This window comes from Aspergillus foveolatus, assembly GCF_047715535.1.
Source record: "Aspergillus foveolatus strain CBS 279.81 unplaced genomic scaffold BDW70scaffold_45, whole genome shotgun sequence".
Lineage (NCBI taxonomy): Eukaryota > Fungi > Ascomycota > Eurotiomycetes > Eurotiales > Aspergillaceae > Aspergillus > Aspergillus foveolatus.
In genome coordinates this window covers 162458-183129 of record NW_027396109.1, presented here as the reverse complement: position 1 = coordinate 183129, position 20672 = coordinate 162458, and the positions used below count along the sequence as shown (strand labels likewise).

Sequence of the window (20672 nt, the reverse complement as noted above, 5' to 3'; positions counted from 1 at the left end):
GTGGGCCGGAAACGGTGGTGGGGTTCTGCCAGCCGTCAATTCACCGCCTCTGTTAAGCACTAACTCGCCTCACGTGGTATCACGTGAGCCGGTTGCGTGTGGAGTTCGGAGGGTTGGGAAGAGAAGAGGAGATTGCAGAAGTCCTGTGGTTCTATCGTTCATTGCGGTGACATGGGAAACTATCCTTCATCCACAGAGTAATTTATGATCATCCATTTGATTGCCATTGCATCTTCCATGGACTTGTGCGACGCGATGGAACTCTTACAACCCCACGAAGACGTCGTCGCATAGATTCGCCAGACGGCGGAGCTGGGAAGTTACGGAAACAGCATGCTCTAATTGAACTGCAGACCCAGCTGTCCAAAGGGTAGCCAATGACTCGCCAATGCGCAAAATAAACCCCCGGATCCCTACCGTGCACTCCGACTCTCCGCATCTCCTCAGTCGCTACCCCATTGTGTCCTCGAACCGGAACAATCAACGCTCAAGCGATCGGACTCGGAGTTGACACTGGCACCAGAGATGGACTCCTCGCCTCAGCACCCCTACGCTACCCGTGGGCAAGTGTTACTATGGTGTCCATTGTGAAGAATTCTTGCTGTTCATGCGTCGTTTAGAGAAACACGATGCGAAAACCACATTACTTCGCCAAAGATGATAACAAGACGGTCGAGGTGGTTGCCATCTATCTGAAGGTGTTGTTGTGATTGGGCGCTTGTGCAACTGGCACCACAGGGTGACCGGACATGGTCAGAGTTCTGTGTCTCATTGAGCTTGGATATACCCAACTTCATCAACCGCGGGTGTTGCGGAAGGAGATACAAGATCGTCCGGCAGAGGGTGAGAGTGACTCCAGCAGATTTCCCAGACTCTGGGTTCGCCGAAACTAAACCTGCCACGTCTTGTCACGGGTCAGAATGTGTGAGACTTTGATTGGAGTCCTCCCGGCTTCTCGAAATGTATCTGGGTCCGGGTTCCCAACTTCCTATCACGCGGATGTTTCGCAGTGACGTGCTGCGAGCAGACCCTTGACACGCGGGTGACCGCGGCCAAAGATACGGCAAGGCCCTTGAGAAGGTAGGTTGGCTGCCGCGGCTGCTTCGTGAGACAGACGCCACAAGCTCAGTTAGGCTTGGACTTGGACTCGGCATGACAGTCTGCTGGTGTAACATGGTAATCGTATCGCATTCTGGCTATTTGTAAGAATTAGAACAATCTGGTCAAGGACAATGTGAATAGAAGAGTCCAGTTACGGCAAACCTAGGAACCAAGTGCCGGGACGAAATTTGAGTCTAGGTACGAGTAGGCCAGCCTTGTCACCGACCACGCCTGCTTACCAGCAATGTATGCGCGACGTATTCGCCAACAAAGCAGCGTCTGGGCAGCGGAGACCCGGAACTAGTAGAGACAACATGATTCTTCACCAGCTTGCCAAGAAGCCCAGGCAGAGTTCAATTGGGTGTGCAGTGAGGGGTTTTCCCCCAGACTCGCACCGCCTCAATTGACATCCCTGGAGCGCGTGCTCACTGTTCACCGATTGGAAGGGTTGATCTGCGCCAAATCGGCCGGTGCCGCAGACGTACACACGGATAAATCATAAATATAGGGTGTGCAAGTCCTTTACGTATTTCGGACGGAATGACGAATGACCTGATGGGGTCTTAGCCCGTCGCCGGCGATCAACCAGACCACGGCTCCGCTGTGGCTACTGACTGACTGGATCTGTGATCGCCCTGGTGTTCCAGGTTTCTCGATTCCTTCACTCTCCCTCCCATTTATTTTTCAATCGATAGGCAACCGACGGTTCAGACGTTCAATCATCGCCGGCTTCGAGTCTCTATACATCCATTGCATGCTCACTCACTCTAATATGCCGGATGACGTATGGTCGGGGAGCTCCACGTGCTCCCTGTCGAGCGATGAGATCTCTGTCCAAAGGATGAAGCAGCAATCTCACAAAAACTGGCCGTACTCTTGGGCAAAGAATGTGGACCCTGCGATCACCGAGAAGACGTCGCAGGACGAGACCGCGGAGGTTGCTGGCGTGACAAAAATCAAAGCTGTCGAAGCGGTTGGCGGAAAGAAGGGCAAATACTTAATGTACGCGGGGTTGGCCATGATCATGATCATCTACGAACTAGACAATTCGACAGTGGGGACATATCGAAACTTCGCGACATCTGATTTCCACCAACTTGGGATGCTGGCGACGCTCAACACCGCTGCCAGCATCATTACCGCTATTGGAAAGCCGCCTATCGCCAAGCTATCGGACGTGCTTGGGCGAGCAGAAGCATACATCATAACTGTTACCTTCTATATTCTCTCTTATATTCTCTGCGCCTCGTCGAAATCCTTCAACACTTATGCTGGCGGCTACGTCTTCTACTCCGTTGGTCAGGCGGGAATGGCCATCCTCAACTCTACCATTGTTTCGGATCTGTCCTCTATGCGCTGGAGAGGGTTCGCCTACAACATTCTCTATATCCCATTTCTCGTCACGCCGTGGGTCTCCGCCTTCATTGTTGACAGCGTTGTTCACGGGATCGGATGGCGCTGGGGAATCGGCATGTTTGCTATCTTGATGCCGTTCTGCGCAAGCTTCATTATCATCACTCTTCTGGTATTCCAGCGGCGCGCAAAAAACGTGGGTCTCATACTCAATGAGCGACTCACATTCTACAGTTTCTGCTCACGGATCGATCTTGGCGGCATCCTCCTTCTCAGCGGCGGGTTTGCCCTGGTCCTTATACCGATAACCCTGGCCGCCACTGCGACTGATCGATGGTCGACGCCCTGGGTGGATGCTCTGATCGTCCTAGGCGCATTGGTCTTGATCTCTCTAGTTCCTTACGAGAAATATCTCTCGCAACACCCGGTCGTCCCCGTGCGCTACCTCCGGACAGTGTCCGTCGTTATCTCGGTTCTTTTGGGCTGCATTGACAATATCGGCTACGGAGCGACGCATACCTACCTCTTCGTCTGGTCGATGGTGTCGCACAATTTCTCCCCTCGGGATGCCCAGTTCCTGACCTACACCAACGGAGTCGCGCAGGCACTAAGTGGCATGGGGACGGGGCTCCTCATGTACCGGTACCGAACGTACAAGTGGATCGGCGTTGTGGGCGCTGTCATCCGCATGATCGGGTACGGGGTTATGGTTCGCCTGCGTACAAATGAGAGCTCTATTGCGGAATTGTTCGTCGTGCAACTTGTCCAGGGAATCGGCAGCGGCATTATCGAAACAATCATTATTGTAGCCGCCCAGATATCGGTGCCCCATGCAGAACTCGCTCAAGTCACGTCTTTGGTTATGCTTGGTACCTTTTTGGGGAATGGAATAGGATCAGCCGTGGCGGGTGCGATTTATACTGGCCAGCTGCGAAATCGGCTGCGAGTGCATCTAGGCACAAATGTGGGTGAGGAGCAGCTTACGAGGCTGTATAACTCCATCACTGGGACGTTACCAGACTGGGGTACTGCTGAGCGGACCGCTGTGAACCAAGCTGTAAGTTATTCCGTTCAAAAGTACCTGTGGACATGTGCTGACTTTAGGTAGTATTCCGACGTCATGGGGTTTGTTACCTGTACTCACTGTGCCAACCAAACTAACCAGTGTAGGTACATTACAATCGCGGCTCTGGCTTTCGCGGTCCCAATTGTGATACTGACTTTGCTCCTACCCAACAAAAAACTCGGGTAAGTCTGCTCCCAACTCTACAATACACCGCTAATCTCCCCAGCGACGGACACAACCTCGTACAAGAAGCGCCCTCCCCAGAATCCCTCGAGATCAAGAAACCTCAAACGTAGCATATAAGCCTTCCATAATTCTCCACGATGGTTACGAAATGAACGATGATGACCATTCCCTTATCACATCAATTCCGTACATATTTCCCTTAGGTACATGGTGACTTACTCCTGATTACTTCCCCGGCGATCCAAACGAACAAGGAAATCTCCTGTCAATCTGATCCTCCAGCGCGTTCTTGACAATATTCCACACATTCAAATCATATGCCTCACCAATATGACCCACGGGATCGTTCGGGCAGAAATCCTGCACCCAGACATTCTGCACCCCATCTTCATGCACAAACGATGTCGAGGTCGGTGTAACCATCTCATCGAATTTCGACGCAACAACAGTCAACCGTGTTCCACTCTGCACAATTGGCGTCCCGTCATTCAGCCGCTCCACAGCCGCCCCGTCAGGCCCTAAATCATCGCAAGCAGGGCAACCGAAAAGATGTAGTAGCTCGCTAACGAGCTTTCTGGACGCATCGCCAAGGATGTAAGCCAGGTTATACAGCCCGATGAATGTAGTTCCGCGCGTCGGTGGTGCGATAGCAACAATTCTCTCTACGATCTCGGCAATCCCGTCTTCGAATTTCGGCACATATAGGGCTTGCATTCCGCCTTCGGAGTGTCCTACTATATCGACTTTATCTGCGCCCGTCTGCTCGTGCACTTCTCTGATATAGGCCGCTATTTCAGATGCGGAGTCGGCGATGGGCCGCAGACCGCCAACAAAGGGGAACCCATCGTATGCGCCGTAGGTTTGGGCGTAGGTGCAGTAGCCTTGGTTTTGGAGGAAGGCTTGCAGCAGGTTCAAGTCTTCATAGTAGGTTGCACCAAGGCCGTGGAGGAAGACAATGGGGTTGCTGTTGTTTCCGGGGCGGCAGGAAAAGTCGTTTATGGATGTGGCGCCTGCGGTGGTGAGGTTTATTAAGGCCAGGGCCAGGGCCGTGAGTGTCTGAAAGCGCATTTTGGTGTCTTTATTAGGATTATTTAATTAAAAATATTATTCGAGTATCGATGAGGTATTAAAGAGCGACAATGCTGCGATGCAAACGAGCGTATGGTGTGTCAACACCCCGTAGCTAGGTATAGTCTCAAAAGAAGGAACGGACACTGCGGAAAAATGCAGGTGAAGAAACAATTAATGTGAAGAAGATCAAAAAGACCAAGAAGCGAAAGATGAGAAGCTGAAGGTCAAGTAACAAAAGTCGGACGGTCGAAAAGGAGTGTAGCTGATTCCGCACCGACCGAGTGGATGCGTCTGTGGAGGCTGTGTGATGATCGCTAATAATCAGATCCATTCTGAATCCTGATTCCTGATTCCTTTACACTATCGATTCTCGACGAAGGCCCATTCCATCCTGCGACTATCATTCGTCGATCTAAAATTGACAGATCAACTGGGCGTTCTGCAATCGTACAATCCAAGCAAGATTGAAGAACCAAGACTCTGGGCCTGGGTCAGATGCGGACTGCGCTGCAGTCAACGCTGAGGTTTCAATTTACATTCTCCTCGAACCCCGTCCCTTAAGCTCAATTGCCGTCTGACACTCGTAGCTAGAATTGGACAGAACGCCCTGCCTTGCAATGTACTCCGGAATAGGCAACGAGCAGAGACTGCCAGGGAAGCCTGCGCGATGCGCAGATGCTAATTCCGTACTTCGCTCGCCTATTCCCAGGGGTTCAGTAGGCAGGAGGAATATAGCAGCATTTGAGATATGTTCTCCTGTCCATATATAACCCACTGCCCAGCGCCGAAGATATCCCGGTGGAGTTGTGGAGTTGTTTACCCACGATCACGGGCGCAATGCGCTATTGAATCCCGTCACAAATGGAGGTAAGCCTGTCCGACCTTGTACCCGAATCTGTACTGACTGAAAGACAAGCAAGAAGCCGCAGAGATTCAATCCATGCCGTCGAGTCTGACGCATACTCGGGTTTTACGCCGGGTTGCAGTGGCGTAGCAATTGTGCGATGAATCAAGTGCAGATATGCCTGAATACGTGGAGATTTCCATTAGCACTGCACGTCCTTTTTGATGCTGAGGAATCTGAGTAAATGCAACGAAACTGCAACGTTCCTGACAAGGCCGGCATGGAGGAGCCCGTCTGGCGGCCAGTACCCACCAAACACAGAGCGCGGATAGATCGGAAGAATGACAGGTCAACCCGGCCCAAGTACTTTATTCGTCGTTCTGGATTGGCCTCATCCTCAGTCTGCAGGCGATACTCGACTGGCAGTTCTTGAGATGATCGAGGATGAAGGAGGTGATTAATAACGATCCGATTGGATTGGCTTACTCGATGAGTCCAAGACAGAAGGCTGTGATTCTTGTGAAGATCGTCGTCTTTGGTTGAGCTGATGGCTGGCTGAGTCGCACGGCCCGCTAGTCCCAAAATGGCCATCACTCTGGGGCTCGCACAAGGACCATTCATTCACAAGCGACATCAACACCGCTTCACCTCCTTTCCCTCCGCCGCCCAGTGTTCGAACTGTTGCTTGTTGAGACTCGAGTGGCCATTGATATTGAAGTCTCTCAAATCGCTGGGTGCTGCATCTCGATTCTGACTTGCATGCTTCAACCGGCCGACTGCTGCAGCCAGCTCCCTGGTCCCCACCATAACGGCGAAACCTCCCCACCGCAAGTGCCACTGCGCCCGTGCTCAGCTGCCAGGCTGTCGTCGAGTACGAGTAAGCACTACTAGCGCTCCAAAAGCGTTCCAAGGCCCCAAGAGATCTCGGCTGAGCTCGCTCTGATCTCAAATGCCTCCATTTCGCGCCGCCGTTGGTCCGTTTCGCATGAAGCTGGCTACCTTTTCCTGTCCAAAGCTCAACCTTCGCGAGCTACAGCTACCATTGACGGGCGCTGCTCATGTCTGAAACTCTCCCCAGACGGCCAGCCAGCTCCACCACGGGTTCTCGTCAATCGAGGTCTTGTAAAGTGTGCCGCGTCCGCAAGGTGAAAGTGCGTTGGGTCTCCAGAGCGGTTTTGATTGAGTTTCGGTGAACTGGCTTCTGATAAAGTTTAGTGTGATCGCGTGAAACCCTGCCACGCATGCTGTACACATGGATACCCATCGCAGTGCGTCTACGATATCGCTCCAGGGGAAGATTTCAAGCCGATTTCCCAGGCGGACGAGATCCGTAACCTGCGCGATGAGATCCGAGATTTGAAGTCACGACTTGAAGGTGAGTTTTCCCTTTACTACCAGTATCTTATCGGGGAGAAACTAATTCATCAGATTCGAGTCCGTCGCAACGACGCTTGAAACAGCTGCGCAGTCTCTTTAATACGATCCGATCCGCGCCAGAAGATGTGTTAGAGCGTGTCATCGCCGAGATCAGAGGGGAGGATTCGAGTCGGCGGGACCCGCCTACCGAACCATGGAAGGAAGGTACGTTGGTTCGGGCTGAAAAGAGACTGCCACAGAGTCTGACAAGATAAACAACGAGCAGCATATAATGAGACCAACGACGTCGGCAGGGATGGAATATCCGGCGCGGACGATGAGCACGAGCTGTTGATAGTTCCACGTAGGTTTAGCCGAGGATCGTCTGAAGATAGCGATACCGTTGACTCTGCCTATGGGTCGATTTGTCGCATGGATTCGTCGTCTTCCGTGCTGGACCTCTTTATTGAGCGGTTTGTCGACGCTTTCAGCCCTGAAGTTGATGCCAAAGCTGGCGAGGCTGGCGCGATACGACGAGCTGCCGAGATTCGCATGTTTTCGCCCATCCTTCGCGATGCCTTCGACTCCGTCAGTCAAGTCTTCTTCGGGCGTTCTGTGCAGAATCAAACAATCGAGGTTAGGGGGTTTTCGGGTTATCCTCGTGTTCTGCGGAGCTTGCAGGAAGCTCTACTGGACCCAGAACGCAGCAAGGCGGAGTCCACACTGGCCACAGTTGTCCTATTGATGGCTTTCGAGGTATTTCTCTAAATCGTCGGAAATGAACCGTCTAACTGGTGGCAGAGCGTGGAACGCACTGGCCAAGAATCGTTGATAGCCCACGTTCTGGGCGCGTTGCGTCTGATCCAGCATCGAGGCCCAGAAAACCATATGTTTGGCGTGGAGCACCTCATTTTCACTGAACTTCGCCCGTATTGGGTACGCTTAATTACCTCCATTTTACTGGACTACTCTGACGGATCGCAGGTCTCAGCATCATTTACAGCCCGCAAACCGTCGTTTCTTGCGCGGGAGGAATGGAAGACAGTGCCCTGGTCAGCCGGCACAACTCCGAAAAACATCCTCCATTACTTGCTTGATTTGGCGGTCGAAATACCGGGAATCCTATCACAGCACGATGAGCTACAGGTCGGGATCCAGTCGAATATCCTCAGTGCGCATGAGAGGTCTGTAAAACAAACCGCGTTCTGGAATGCAGTCGGGGACCTCACAGATCGCTTCGCCTTATGGAAAATTAACTGGGTGGACGGCTACGCCGACGGTCCACCACGAGAGGTTCCCGCAGCGGATGAGAGCGAGGCCTCTTTCCCAATATTCCGCTGTCGTGACCTCCGCACGGGCGCCGTTATCACGCCTACGAAATTTGAATACCCCGACCTCCTCTTGACACAGACCATGTGCATTTACTATACCTCCTGTCTCATATTATCTTCCGTCGACACGCGGCCGACAGACCGTATCGGCCCAATAGAGCAGTATCAACTCGCCTGCGGAATCTGCCGTAGCCTTGAGTGGTACATTCTTAAATCCCCCGGTAACATGATCAACCGGCTTGCCTTTCCCGTTCGTGTCGCCTGGGAGGCGTTTCCAGACGGTGGTCCCGAACGCAGATTCCTTTGGGAAGTTCTGAAACTGGTCGAGAAGCGTCACTCCTTGGCACTTTGGGGAAGCGGTATGGCGGAGCTTTCTGTACGGCACAACTCACCTTCTAGAACGAGGGTCTAGGTGTTAGTGCACCTCTGACAGTGGTGGCTACGCGTATGAGTGACGACATTTAGTTGGATCTGGGTTTCGAAATAGAAGTTTACCTGTGAATAGTGATATGATGTATATAGACCACCGCGCAACGTCGAAGCAGCTGGCATCTGGAATGACATGCGCATCTTCTGGGATGATACTTCCAGGATTGACCTATATTGCTCAAAGCCTGCGCTTGGTTTGAAACTAATCTTGCCTATATAGTACAGCCGAGAGACTACATGCGATTGACTGCGGCCTCAATACCAATTGCCTCAAGGAGATGCTCCGACCAGAGAGCGCCAAGGAGGTCTGCTAGCGCCTCGTCTGCTTTTCTGCACCTGGACTGGCTTCTGCTCGGGGTTTGTTCTTTGCCAACAAGTCGAATCCGCCAAGCATTATTGGCCCAACCGGCCGAAAAATCCTCATTCAGTCCCAAGCGGACAGTCTCCGAAATGAGACCGAGGCACAAATGGCTTGGAAGACAATCTGGATCCCTCCGGGATGCCGAGGAATTTGGCAGGGTCAAGACGAATACTGATCCGTTGGAACCTCCATGATTCTATCTACAAACTTCCACGCCTGGGACTAACACTTCAGAAAGGACTGCGAGGTAGTTGATTGTGCTTGAACTGCAAGAGCTTGCTGCGCTACTCCCTGCGAGCGCTCAAACCCCTGGCGAGCGTGCAACCTCTCCCCTGTTGATCAGGACACCTGGGCAGAGCTTAACATGTGCCGAGTTCGAAGCCGATGCATCATGCAATCGCACCGTTGCTCCGTGCATTTGAAACAGTCGGAGATGCTGCGAGTTGATACGAGGGCGATGCCAGTTGTCAATGATGGACTCCACGATTGGGAACACTTCACTAGCAAGTCTTGGATGGTGTGACGTCTGCATTGCCGGCACTCAAACAGAGTACGGCTAAACTGGGGCACTCGGACACCCTGCGATGGTGATGGATGGGCGCAAGATTTACCGTTCCGGTCGGGTGCAACGCATTAGCCATGTCTGGTCAGCCGGAGCGTACGGACGTCTGGACTGCTTCCAGAGTAGGTAACCATGGTCCATCTCTTCATCGACCTCAACCAACCCAATGAGGCCTGGGGACAGGCGATGACTGGGGAAAAGGCGGGGATCCTGCAGACCGCTTACAAGTTACTCCTTACTACACTCAGCACCAGTCCTCGGAATGCCACTTGTAGCGGTGGCGGAATCCACAATCAAACCTTCTTTGCCCACTACGGAGATGCTCCGACCCCCACGTTATGCGGAAGAACAGCATTTTTTGGCAAAATGGCTGAATAGCTTTGCAAGGGTGGTGGGTGCAAGGAGCCCGCCGTGCGAACGATTGGCTGAGTGAGCACCCACCCGTTTTTAAGTGGCCCGCCCCCGGTCTTTCTCCGCATCCCCAATGCAACGCCTGCCCACCTTCTGCTGGAAAGTCGAGATGGGCTGCTGCGGGTCCAATCACAAATCACAGCTGGCGGTTAGACTCTTGTGGCGTGCCTCTGGGTCCCTACCCCAGACTCGGGAGTCCGCCAGACCTGCTGTATTGCTAGTAGCTCGACAATGAAACCTGATCGGGGAGAAAATGGTCATGCTGATGCTCCATGACCCATAGCTGATCGTGGGTATAAAGTCGTTACGGGACCCTGGTTATGTCACAGGTTATCGAATCTCAACACTACTCTCCACTTACATCCTACTTCAGATTACACGATGGCCGACGACATTGTCGAGAAGGCCAATATCACGCACGATGAGGAGGTCGGCCATGTCGCCACTCTATCACCAGAGGAGCTGGCGATTGAGCGCAAGCTCCGGCGGCGCATTGACAGTATTATCATGCCGTTGGTCATTCTTGTCTATCTCATGAATTACATCGACAGGTATGCTCGACGCGCGCGTTTTAATCTTCAAATTTCGCCTGACTAACGGATCAGAAACAACTACCCGGCCGCAAAACTGCAAGGCCTCCCAGAAGACCTCGGCTTGGTCGGGAACCAATACCAAGTAGGGTTGTCGATTCTTTTCGTCGGCTATATCCTCATGCAAGTTCCTTCAAACCTGCTCCTGAACTACATGGGCCGCCCGTCGCTTTATCTCGGCTTCTTCATTGTCGCCTGGGGTCTGGTGTCCGCCGTCACCAGCCAGGTCACAAACTACGCCGGGATCGTCGCCTGTCGCTTCATCCTCGGTCTGGTAGAGGCGCCTTTCTTTGCTGGAGTGCTGTTCTACTTGTCTAAATGGTATACCAAGAAGGAGCTGGCTCTTCGGATGAGTATTTTCTATTCCGGCTCCTTGCTCAGCGGTGCTTTCGGAAACCTCATCGCAGCCGGCATTCTCGATGGCCTGGCAGGCGCGCGCGGCCTGTCCGCCTGGCAATGGCTGTACATCATCGAAGGCGCAATCACCTGTTTCATTGGTCTAGTGGTCTGCGTCGTGCTCCCGGACTTTCCTGAAAACTGGCGCCTGCTCCCCGAGGAAATGAAGCATGTGGCCGTCAAGCGTCTTGCGATTGAAGCTGCACAGGCAGACGTTGACAAAGCCGGTAAAGGGAGCCAAGTAAAGGGCCTCAAGATGGCCTTTGCAGACATCAAGACCTACGCTCTGGCTATCGCCTATATGGCCATCACCGGCGCCAGCGGGTTCCAAAACTTCTTCCCAACACTTACCGACACGCTGGGGTACAATAAAACCATCTCCCTCCTCCTGGTTGCACCGCCCTACATCTTCATGGTCATCTATTCCCTCATCCATTCGCACCTCTCCGACCGCTACCAATCCCGCTTCTGGTTCTTCATCTACCCCATTCCCATCACCATCATCGGGTTCGTCATCTTCATGACAACTGACGGGTTCGGACCCCGCTACTTCTCCTTCTTCCTCATGATCTTCGTCTTCGCCCAGAACGGCACCGTCTACTCCTGGGTTGCGGGCGCCATTCCCCGCCCGCCGGCAAAGCGCGCCGCCGCGTATGCGTTCATCAACTCCGTCGGCAACTCGGCCAGTATCTGGACGCCATTCACTTACCGCGACACAGACGAGCCGTATTACCGCCCGGCCATGGGTGTATGCATTGCACTCCAGGTGATCGGAGGGCTCATGGCGGTGTTCATGTACTTCCATCTCAAATCGTTGAATAAGCGCCAGGAACGATTCGAGGATGTCGGTGCGGTCTTGACGGAGGAGGATCAGAAGGTATTGGAGAAGATCGCGGAGAGGGAGGGCATTGAAATTGCGGCTGCAAGGGAGCTGCAGAGCGGGTTCCGGTATGGTCTGTAACTTGTATATATCTAACCGTACTGTACACTTGAGGATTAAACATGAAACGTTCCTGCTAAGCTTTCCACAATTTTATGCCCAGAGTCTGCTGTTCTGTATGTTGATGACATCAGCCACTCTTATCCACTAATAGCGCCTACTGATGGCCACCATAAGAGCTCCCAGTCCCTCAGACTCAGTAGTCCCTGTGGGGGGTGAATGCGGGGAAGAACTGGGGAAAGTAACCCGCACGGCCAGACGGAGGACTCTGGTCCGCGTTATCTAGCAAATAGACATTCCCTTATCCTTACCAAAATGCTCTGGTTCGCCTGTACATCTCCACTGCATCATAGCCGCCGCATCAGGAAGAATACGCAATCACGTGAATGGCGACACTTCGAGAGCGGTTATATAAACACTTCAATTAAATGCTTCAATGATTTCTTAAGCTAAACCACATTCTTCGACTAAACTGTCTCCTACTGATTGAGTCTGCTAATATAACTCACTTTTGTCTCTAATACTCGTTGCCGGCGTGGAAAAACCATAACGCACTCGTCCACAGTATAGATCTTAGTAGCGTCATCATGTCCCTTAACGCTGCCCGCCCGACCCTCCAGCGCTCTCTGTCCTCGAGCTCTGCTCTTCAACAGCACCACCGAACCTTCTCAATCGCTGTCCCGGCTCGGTATGCAACGCAAACTTCGAACAACACGCTATCGCAATCGCAACCGCAGACGCCACGCGGGTTTCTAGCTGAGTATGTATCTACCGTCTAGCCCTAGTCTCCCCACGCCCCACGCTTCCGTTCCGGCTCGGAACGCCTGCCTCGTGGCCACGATGTGTGACGTCATACGTCTTGCATACCATATTCCTGCACCTCCTAAGGATATTTGTTGAGACACTAGAACTGATAAGAAACAGGAAGGGCCCATTCAAATTCCAACAGCGAGCTATATCCTATGAAGAGGTTGTGTCGCGGAGTCGAAGTAATGAGAATGCGACAGAGAATATAGCAGCAGCATCAGAGTTGGCTACGCTGAGGAAACGGACAGAGGAGCAGAAGAAAACTATTGGGGTGCTGCAGGGAACAATGTGAGTATCCAATCTCTTCTATTCCTGAACTTCTTGTGCCCCTTTGGCGGGAGCGGGACGATTCAAGCGCTGCTGATAATTACTGTCTGGACAGTTCGGAGCTTCTTTCTGCGGAACGGAAAGGCGAGGCCAGTGCTTGATTTAGATTGAGTCAAGTCGGGTTGAGCTGGTTCTTGATGCCTCGTGCTGTTTCTTTACTTGCTCTGTTCTGTTTTGAGCGAGCCCACTTGACCTGATCTCAGAGAGTACCAGGTTACCATTCCCATTCCCGAATGCTTTGTCTGTATATAGACAGACATACGTACCCTAGGTAGTTCTGAGCTACGACACCTGAATGCGAAACGATCCGATGCGTCTGATCCTTTTCGGCTGACGTGACGGGTAAAATATGTCGCATGCCATCAATTCGTTGTATAAAACACCTTAAGAAGGGTAGTAGAAGGTATACACAGAGATATGTCTGCATTGATATCTGGACCCGGGTTCTGATTAGGTACGTTAAGGCGGATAATCTGGTTGCCTTGTTGCAGTGTTGATCCAAATGTTTGCGAAATTATATAGCTCTGCTCGCAAATCGCCAAACGGAAAATATTAACCGGATATAAGAACCGGGACACATATATTCTTCAAAACAGAGTTTAAGCATAAAGAAAGGTGTCGGCAACATAGACTCGTTATGAATATCAATCATCCGGCGCCAGCTATGGTGGGAAGAAAAGGAGGGAAGAAGATGAGACGCTGACTTCGTAGTCACAAAGAGATGCTTGGTTCAATATAGAGATGTTATCTGTATATTCTAAGCCGTACTGCGCTGCATTAAGAAACTAACCACTTGCTAACCCGTACTGCTCTGCCCAACTGCGACAGCAGTAAGAATCTGCCGCGGTCGCAGTCCCTCTACCAGACCACTAAGAACCCTTGGAAGCGCCTCCAAAATGACCGTAACGTGCTCCTGCGCCAGAAGAACAGGGTTGAACTCCAGCACGCACAATAATCCATCCTCTTTCTCGGTGAACTCAAACGTCAGGGGGTGCATTGCGCCACGAGGGCGAATAGGACAGCTGCGCACGTTAACTTCAGTACTGCCATTATCATTACCACCTGAGGTGAAATTCCCGCTCAAGGTAGAGGTTGGATAGGAGAGGTCAAGGCTGTTCTCCAGCGCGTCAGAGGCCCAGTGGTAGACGACCATCGCGGCGAAGAAGGGTTCAGCAGGAAGGCTGTCCGTATCCGTGTTCGTGTCAGATAGGAGTTTTGCAATGTGCCTATAAGGCAGGTAATGTTCCACGGCATCAGATATCTGATCTGATACATCTGTGACGAATGTGTCTTTAGTCTCGTGGAGTATGCTATCAGGCTCCAAGTACTTATTCAGGTTTAGGCGGATAGGTAACCGATCAACGAACAGCCCGAGGGTTTTGGACGTGGCTTCGTCGTCGCGGTTGACAAATGGAACAGCCAAGACCATATCAGTCGTTTGGAATGCGCTATGGAGAGAAAGCGCTGTTGCCGCGATGGCGAGACGCTGTGAGGATGGCTTTCCTGCGTGGTATGGGATGAGAATGGAGCGGTGAGTGCCCTCGTGGCAGGCAGTCTTGCTGAGGTGTGAAGAAAGAGTCGGCAATGGGGTTATGTCACGAAGATAGGATTTCCAGAACACTTCCTTTTTGCGCGTTGCTTCTGTGCTGCTTCTGGTGCTTCCAGTATCGTACAACCACTGCGCCCATGTTACATAGTTGATGGTCTCGGGTAGTCTGGTGGATCGGTTTTGAGTTGTTGAAATTCTTCCAAGGGCAGCTCGGTAGTTCTGGGTTAAAGCCTGTAGCATGAGAGCAATTGAAGCTTTATCAGTGATAATATGGTGCGCGACAATTGTGATAACTGTAGTGTTTGTATCTCTCTCCCAGATAACAACGCGCAGAAGCTGATCCGATCCAAGGTTGAAGGGCTTGTTAGCAAGATCCTCAAGCTGCTCAGAACCAATGGCATTCCCAGCGTAGAAGTTGGGAGAGGAGACCTGTTCACTGACCGTCCGGCGAAGAACACCTCCTTCGGCGGAATAGCGTGCTCGGAGGATGGGATCTTCGCGGATGATGGCTGTGAAGGCATCGCATAGAGCCTCATGGTTAACAAGCCCGGTAGCGACGAACTGAACCGCTACGTGAAATGCACTCTTCGTATCTGTTTGTGAGTAGAGATGGAACAGTTCTTCTTCGAGGTAGGACGGTGTAGTTACATCCTCGGCTAGAGTAGGGTTTGCCTTGAGGTAGGATGCAAACGAGCCGGTGGTGCCGTCCTCGGTTTTGCTATGTTCACTAGCAGCCTTAGCGATATACTCATCGACCTTCCTTGCCAGGTCAGACAACACAGTCTCCCGAATGAGAACCGAGATAGGAATCTGATGGCTTAGTGCGGTAGATATGCTTCTCGCCGCCTCGATTGAAAGCAGCGAGTTTCCGCCGATGCCCAGGAAATCATCATCGCGCTGGATTTCCCGAGTCGGGTCCAAGTGAGACTGTAACAGGTTTCTCCAGATTCCCGCAATAAGAGTCTCTGTCGGTGTAGATGGCAGTTCACCTTGGCCCTTGTTTGTTCTCGCCAGGTCTACCAGCACCCGCCGGTCGATCTTGAAATTCGCGGACGTTGGTAGAGATGGGAGCGCAAAGATCTCGGTGGGCCTGGTATATTTGGGCAGCAAGGTAACCAGTTGTCGGCGGAGGGCAGAGACGTCGACTGCTTCTGGCGCGACGAATGCGATGATCCGCACATTATCTACGACGATAGCCGCTGCGCTTCGAACATGACTATCGGCTCTGGCCAGCGCGCGCTCAATTTCCTCAAGTTCAACACGGTAACCGCGTACTTTGATCTGGTTGTCCACTCTTCGGACGTATACGAGGTTTCTGAAGGAGTCCCAGTACGCCAGGTCGCCGGTTCGATACATAATCTGGCCCGGGGAGAAGGGATCGTGTGTGAAAGTCGCATTATGCTTGAAGTTCCAGTATCCTGGCGTTACTTGGTCCCCAGAGAGATAAAGCTCCCCTATAACCCCAGAGGGGACTGGGCATCGGCGGTGGTTGAATAAATATGCGTTCATTCCCGGCAGAGGCCGTCCGATAGTGACTTTTTGACGAGGAAGGAGGCGTGTACCGGTTGAGATCATGCCGCACTGCCATGTCCCATTAGTGGTTCTTTCTCTGGAAAAGAGTCAGATTTGCGTACCTCTGCAGGCCCATAGAGATTGAGTAAGTGTCTACTCCCCCAAGCGTCGGCCAAGCCCTGCGGCACCGGCTCACCCGCAAGGGCGATTGTATCTAGATTTGGAAAGTCTTCTGGTTGACATGCAGAGAGCAGCGACGGAGTGGCAAGGGTTGCGTCAACGTGTTTCAAGTGGGCAAAGGGGTCGTTGGGATCCTTTAGGACCAGGGTTGCTCCGTAGCATAAAGAACCAAAGAGCTCGACAAGAACGACATCAAAACCTGCGATAATTAGCAGGTTGTCATGGCTGCGTTAGGACATAACATGTTACCTAATGAGAGGAGTTGAGCATTTCGCCGGCCTGGGGCTGAGTTTATGCGGACGAACGAGTGTCTGATTACATTGAGGATAGACAGATTATGGAGAGGGACGCCTGCGGGAGTTAGCAACAGCTTTTACAATGACATTGAGTGATGAGATACCCTTCGGAACTCCAGTACTCCCCGACGTGAAGACCAGGTAAACTGTATCTCGAGGCTTCGATATTGTTGGCAGCCGATCTGTCTGCACCGAGCATGATTGCAGTAGTTCGTCACAAATGACGAGGAACCAACCTGGGCTCTTCTTGTACTGAATGACCTCTGCACAGGCCCTGTTAGCGGCTACAAATGTCGATGCCCCCGTCTGCTCAATAATAGCTTCAACCCGGTTTCGCGGTAAGTTTCTATCCACCACGCAGCAGATACGGCCCGCCTTAAAAATGGCAATTACCGATATAGCCCAATGTAACGAGCCATCCGCCAGGACTACAACCACATCTCCAGGCTTGGTGACTCCTGACACGGAATGGGCGACGGCGTTTGCAGCAAGGTCCAGCTCGGAATAGGTCATGGAACCGAAAGGAGATTCAAGCGCTGGTAGATTGGACCATCGTGACGCAGCGACCTCGAACGCATCTTTCACTGCTGCTGACACCGCATAAAGATTTGGTTCTGGCTGGGGAGACTCCAGGAGCCACTGGCGCTCTTCAAAAGTCAATATGGAGTCGTACACTTGCTGCATGGATATTGTCTCCAAGACTAGAAGGCAAGACAGGGCATTCTTAAAGTGGACGAGCATTCTCTGCATAGTTGATATGTCGTATCGTGAATCGTCGTACAGGATACGACCCTGCAGTGATCCCTCTGCGGTTTCGAGAAGGAGCGAGATATCGAACTCGAGAAGATCCTCACGCTCGACGGTCCACGGAACTGGGAATGCTTCGCAAGGCTCTGTCACAGTTGGTAAGTCGTATTCCATGACTACGACAGTCTGCAAGACATTCTTGATGTAGTCCGTAGGCATACTGGCCATTGCCACGTCTGCGGACCATTGGTACTCGATCATCTGCAGTAACCGAGCGAACGTGCGAGATGTGCATTCTGCCACTGTTTCGTTTGGGTCAAAGTCAATGAAAAAGGGGCAGGTATTCAGTAAAGGTCCAACAACACGATCAGCGCCAGGGAGTGCAATATTCCGCCCCGAGAAGACAGCACCAAAGGCGACTTGGTCGGACGAGGTATAGTACGAAAGAACGACCGCCCATGCGGTGTACAGCATCACAGTCGGCGTGACACCTAGCCGCCGAGCGCATTTATCTAGCTGGTCTGGTGTGAGAGCAAGATCTAATTTGCAGCTCGGGGTCCAATCTGGGGCTGGTCTGCTGTGAGTAGGAGGGGGCAAAGTCAAGACTGGAGGATCGGGATGTGCTTGCAGCACATTATCCCAGAAATCACTACCGCGTTTACTTTCCTGCAGCTTGCGTTGCTCACAAGCCACGTGGATAAAGTCTGAAGCTTCAGGAAGGGTCCTGCCGTCCAGAAGAGCTCGGAGCTCATCAAGAAGGATGCTGAATGACCAGCCGTCTGCCTGGCTGTGGTGGGCGAGGACTAGCAAGGTGGATCGCTCGTCAGGGACAGTCACCAGCCGGAATACAGTCATAGGCGCAATTTCTTTCCCGGAAATCTCTTGAGATATCATCCGCCTTAGCTCTGACGAATGTGCCTGAACCAGTCTGTCCGCATCCTCCTTGTTGGCCTGCTGGCTGCTCCAGTCCCACTGAGCCGTGGGAGCTACACGTAGTCTCTCGTCCGCGAGACAGAACGTCGTGCGAAATATTGAATGGCGCTGCATGAGCGAGCGCCAGGCTTCTTGCAGCCATTGCTCATTCATTGCAAACCCAGGATGGGGCAAGGTCATGCGCAAAAGCATGTATCCCAACCCAGGATTTTGCAACGAGCGACGCACCATCTTGATTTGCATTGTTGTCATGGGTCCAGTAACAGAGCGTGTGTCCATCGATCTCTCCGCAACAGCAACGCTGGCTGTGATGGATTCGGAAACAGCAGTAAGAGGGCCAGCTTCGAAAAGTGCTGGGAGCTGGAGGTTGAAGCCCCTAGTACGGAGCAACGACAACACTTTGACTGCAGCCAACGAGTTGCCACCTAGCTCCCAAAAGGACTGCTCCTCACAGATCTCTTCAACCGGTACTGACAGGGCAATAGAAATGGCTGCCTTGAGTATATCCATCTTCGAGCCTCCATTCAGCACCGGGTCTTGATTGGTCGAGTCGGTATCCAGCAGTAGCTTCAAGGCCCGATTGTCAATCTTGCCGTTTGGTGTTAGTGGAAGACTGTCCACTGCACGAATCCGATCAGGCACGAGAAAATTATCGTTTTGACTGGCCAGAGACTGCCTCAGAGCTCCGGTATCGAGCGTAGAAGGAGTAACAAACGCCACCAGTCGGTCCTGATACATAAATGCCGTCGCTGCCTGCACGCCCGCACATCTGCTAAGCAGAGGGATTACCTGCGATTCCAGGTTAATCAGATATCCCCTGTTCTTCACAAAACTATCCATGCGGCCGACAAACTCAAGCCCGTGCTCGGTTCGCCGCGCGAAGTCCCCCGTGCGGTAGAACCGCTCGCCTTCAAAGATGATAAATTTCGCCGCCGTCAACTCCTCGTTGCGGAAGTACCCCCTAGCCAATCCAGGGCCGGAAATACAGATTTCGCCATAGTCTGAGGCAGACATGCTGTTATCCAGCAGAACAATCCGACTGTTTCGCATGGGGTGGCCCAGTGTTATCGGAGAGTTTGGAGTGAGCCTCGCCATCAGCGAAGCACAGGTTGTCTCTGTTGGCCCATAGCCGTTGTAAATCTCACGACCGGGTCTCGCCCAAGCCTGAACAAGGGCCTGCGTGGGTGCTTCGCCGCCCATGATGATCGTTCGGATGCGCGAGCAGGTATCAGGATCCGAAATGCTGCGGAGGACGGAGGGGGTGGCAGGGAGTATTGTGCATTTGGTTGCACACTGAAGGAAATCAGATGGAGCTGCAATGAGTAGCTGCGCGCCATTGCAAATAGCTGAGAACAGGACTCCTGTGCATGCTGCGCGGAAGGATTAGCTCAGTTAGGCTGGGAGGCGAAGCAAGTCCGTACCATCAAACCCGGGCGAGAATATCAACAATAACGAATCCTCCGGTGTAGGATTACCGTTGAACGGTGTTTCCTCATTCCCCTGTTGGACATAATTCAGCAATGCGCGGTGCGGGATCATCACCCCCTTTGGAGCAGACGTCGTCCCCGAGGTAAAGATTATATACGCCAGGTCTGTAGGCTGTACTGGTACCGTCGTCTCCAACACTGGAGCTGCGCCATTAGCTTTGGATGGAGCTGAATCTTTGAACGCTGTTTCAATCTGCTGATAGCTAATGAGGTCAAATTCAGTTCCGCCTTCCGAGTACTTCCCACTTCCATCAGCATCCAGGACAAAGTCAGGCTTCACCTTGCTCAGCGTCCAGCGAATCCGGTCATCACTCCATGATTCCGTATCGATGGGGACATAGCAAGCACCTGCTTTGAGGACGGCAAGAAAGCAGGCAACCATCTCTGGCGTCCGCCGCGCCAAAACAGGGATCGCATCGCCACGTTGGATAGACCGAGCGAGGAGCAGATCTGCGATTCGCGTTGCTCCGTCATGGAGCTGTCTGTACGATACTGAGCGGGAGCCGCATATCACGGCGGTGTGGTCTGGCTGCGTTTGTGCCCAATTTGCGAATAGGTCCCAGACCGAACGTGGCAACTGATACTCTGGGGGAATCATCGCGTTCAGCTGTTGATTGAAGTTGACCTGGTTGGGTTTGTTGCTCCTTCTGTGTCAGTCTCGACCGGAGACCGAGGAACGGTCTGGTGAAACTATCCCTGCGCGATAAAAGTAAAGAGGAAGCCGTAGTGACTTGTTGTCATTATCAGGCCATCAGAAGAACGTGCGGCCCCGACGCCAAAAGTCGGTGATTATGGTCGGCGTATAAGTCGGTGGCCTCAGCTGGGCCTGCGACTTGG

The 20672-nt window shown here is 52.5% G+C and overlaps 7 protein-coding genes across 7 annotated transcripts; 4 read left to right on the top strand and 3 right to left on the bottom strand.

Moving 5' to 3' along the window:
- Positions 1–1682: 1682 nt before the first annotated feature.
- Positions 1683–3874, top strand: BDW70DRAFT_89200 (putative siderochrome-iron transporter). The gene is made up of 4 exons (XM_073745122.1): positions 1683–3511; positions 3563–3579; positions 3625–3702; positions 3747–3874. Exons 1-4 carry the CDS (start codon positions 1856–1858, stop codon positions 3814–3816), a joined length of 1821 nt encoding a protein of 606 aa, XP_073593746.1. The 5' UTR covers positions 1683–1855; the 3' UTR covers positions 3817–3874.
- BDW70DRAFT_89205 (lipase family alpha/beta hydrolase) lies at positions 3794–5196 on the bottom strand. Its single transcript, XM_073745123.1, has 2 exons — positions 3926–5196; positions 3794–3875 (listed from the first exon to the last, which is right to left on the bottom strand). The coding sequence occupies exon 1, from the start codon at positions 4772–4774 to the stop codon at positions 3932–3934; it is 843 nt and encodes a 280-aa protein (XP_073593745.1). The 5' UTR covers positions 4775–5196; the 3' UTR covers positions 3794–3875; positions 3926–3931.
- A 1374-nt stretch (positions 5197–6570) lies between these two features.
- On the top strand, positions 6571–8720 carry BDW70DRAFT_152095 (uncharacterized protein; the record flags this gene model as incomplete). Its single annotated transcript, XM_073739393.1, has 7 exons — positions 6571–6591; positions 6700–6738; positions 6837–6996; positions 7050–7202; positions 7249–7733; positions 7779–7913; positions 7962–8720. The coding sequence occupies 7 exons, from the start codon at positions 6571–6573 to the stop codon at positions 8718–8720; spliced, it is 1752 nt and encodes a 583-aa protein (XP_073593744.1).
- A 512-nt stretch (positions 8721–9232) lies between these two features.
- On the bottom strand, positions 9233–9833 carry BDW70DRAFT_140792 (uncharacterized protein). The gene has a single exon (XM_073737678.1). The coding sequence runs from the start codon at positions 9628–9630 to the stop codon at positions 9400–9402; it is 231 nt and encodes a 76-aa protein (XP_073593743.1). The 5' UTR covers positions 9631–9833; the 3' UTR covers positions 9233–9399.
- A 508-nt stretch (positions 9834–10341) lies between these two features.
- BDW70DRAFT_169842 (putative MFS transporter) lies at positions 10342–12018 on the top strand (the record flags this gene model as incomplete). Its single annotated transcript, XM_073742787.1, has 2 exons — positions 10342–10622; positions 10677–12018. Exons 1-2 carry the CDS (start codon positions 10453–10455, stop codon positions 12016–12018), a joined length of 1512 nt encoding a protein of 503 aa, XP_073593742.1. The 5' UTR covers positions 10342–10452.
- A 463-nt stretch (positions 12019–12481) lies between these two features.
- BDW70DRAFT_140791 (uncharacterized protein) lies at positions 12482–13475 on the top strand. The gene is made up of 3 exons (XM_073737677.1): positions 12482–12757; positions 12922–13092; positions 13187–13475. The coding sequence occupies exons 1-3, from the start codon at positions 12585–12587 to the stop codon at positions 13230–13232; spliced, it is 390 nt and encodes a 129-aa protein (XP_073593741.1). The 5' UTR covers positions 12482–12584; the 3' UTR covers positions 13233–13475.
- Positions 13476–13927: 452 nt separating this feature from the next.
- BDW70DRAFT_169840 (uncharacterized protein) lies at positions 13928–20433 on the bottom strand (the record flags this gene model as incomplete). Its single annotated transcript, XM_073742786.1, has 6 exons — positions 13928–15398; positions 15429–16261; positions 16315–16571; positions 16622–16723; positions 16773–19718; positions 19770–20433. 6 exons carry the CDS (start codon positions 20431–20433, stop codon positions 13928–13930), a joined length of 6273 nt encoding a protein of 2090 aa, XP_073593740.1.
- Between the last annotated feature and the right edge of the window lie 239 nt (positions 20434–20672).

What these genes read in the sequence shown, in the direction of transcription:
- BDW70DRAFT_89200 (XM_073745122.1), top strand. Translation starts at nt 1,856, where the DNA reads ATGCTCACTCACTCTAATATGCCGGATGACGTATGGTCGGGGAGCTCC. An exon ending in CTACCCAACAAAAAACTCGG is followed by an intron (nt 3,703 to 3,746) that starts GTAAGTCTGCTC and finishes TAATCTCCCCAG; the next exon opens with CGACGGACACAACCTCGTAC.
- BDW70DRAFT_89205 (XM_073745123.1), bottom strand. Translation starts at nt 4,774, where the DNA reads ATGCGCTTTCAGACACTCACGGCCCTGGCCCTGGCCTTAATAAACCTC.
- BDW70DRAFT_140792 (XM_073737678.1), bottom strand. Translation starts at nt 9,630, where the DNA reads ATGCAGACGTCACACCATCCAAGACTTGCTAGTGAAGTGTTCCCAATC.
- BDW70DRAFT_140791 (XM_073737677.1), top strand. Translation starts at nt 12,585, where the DNA reads ATGTCCCTTAACGCTGCCCGCCCGACCCTCCAGCGCTCTCTGTCCTCG. An exon ending in CCACGCGGGTTTCTAGCTGA is followed by an intron (nt 12,758 to 12,921) that starts GTATGTATCTAC and finishes GATAAGAAACAG; the next exon opens with GAAGGGCCCATTCAAATTCC. An exon ending in GGGGTGCTGCAGGGAACAAT is followed by an intron (nt 13,093 to 13,186) that starts GTGAGTATCCAA and finishes CTGTCTGGACAG; the next exon opens with TTCGGAGCTTCTTTCTGCGG.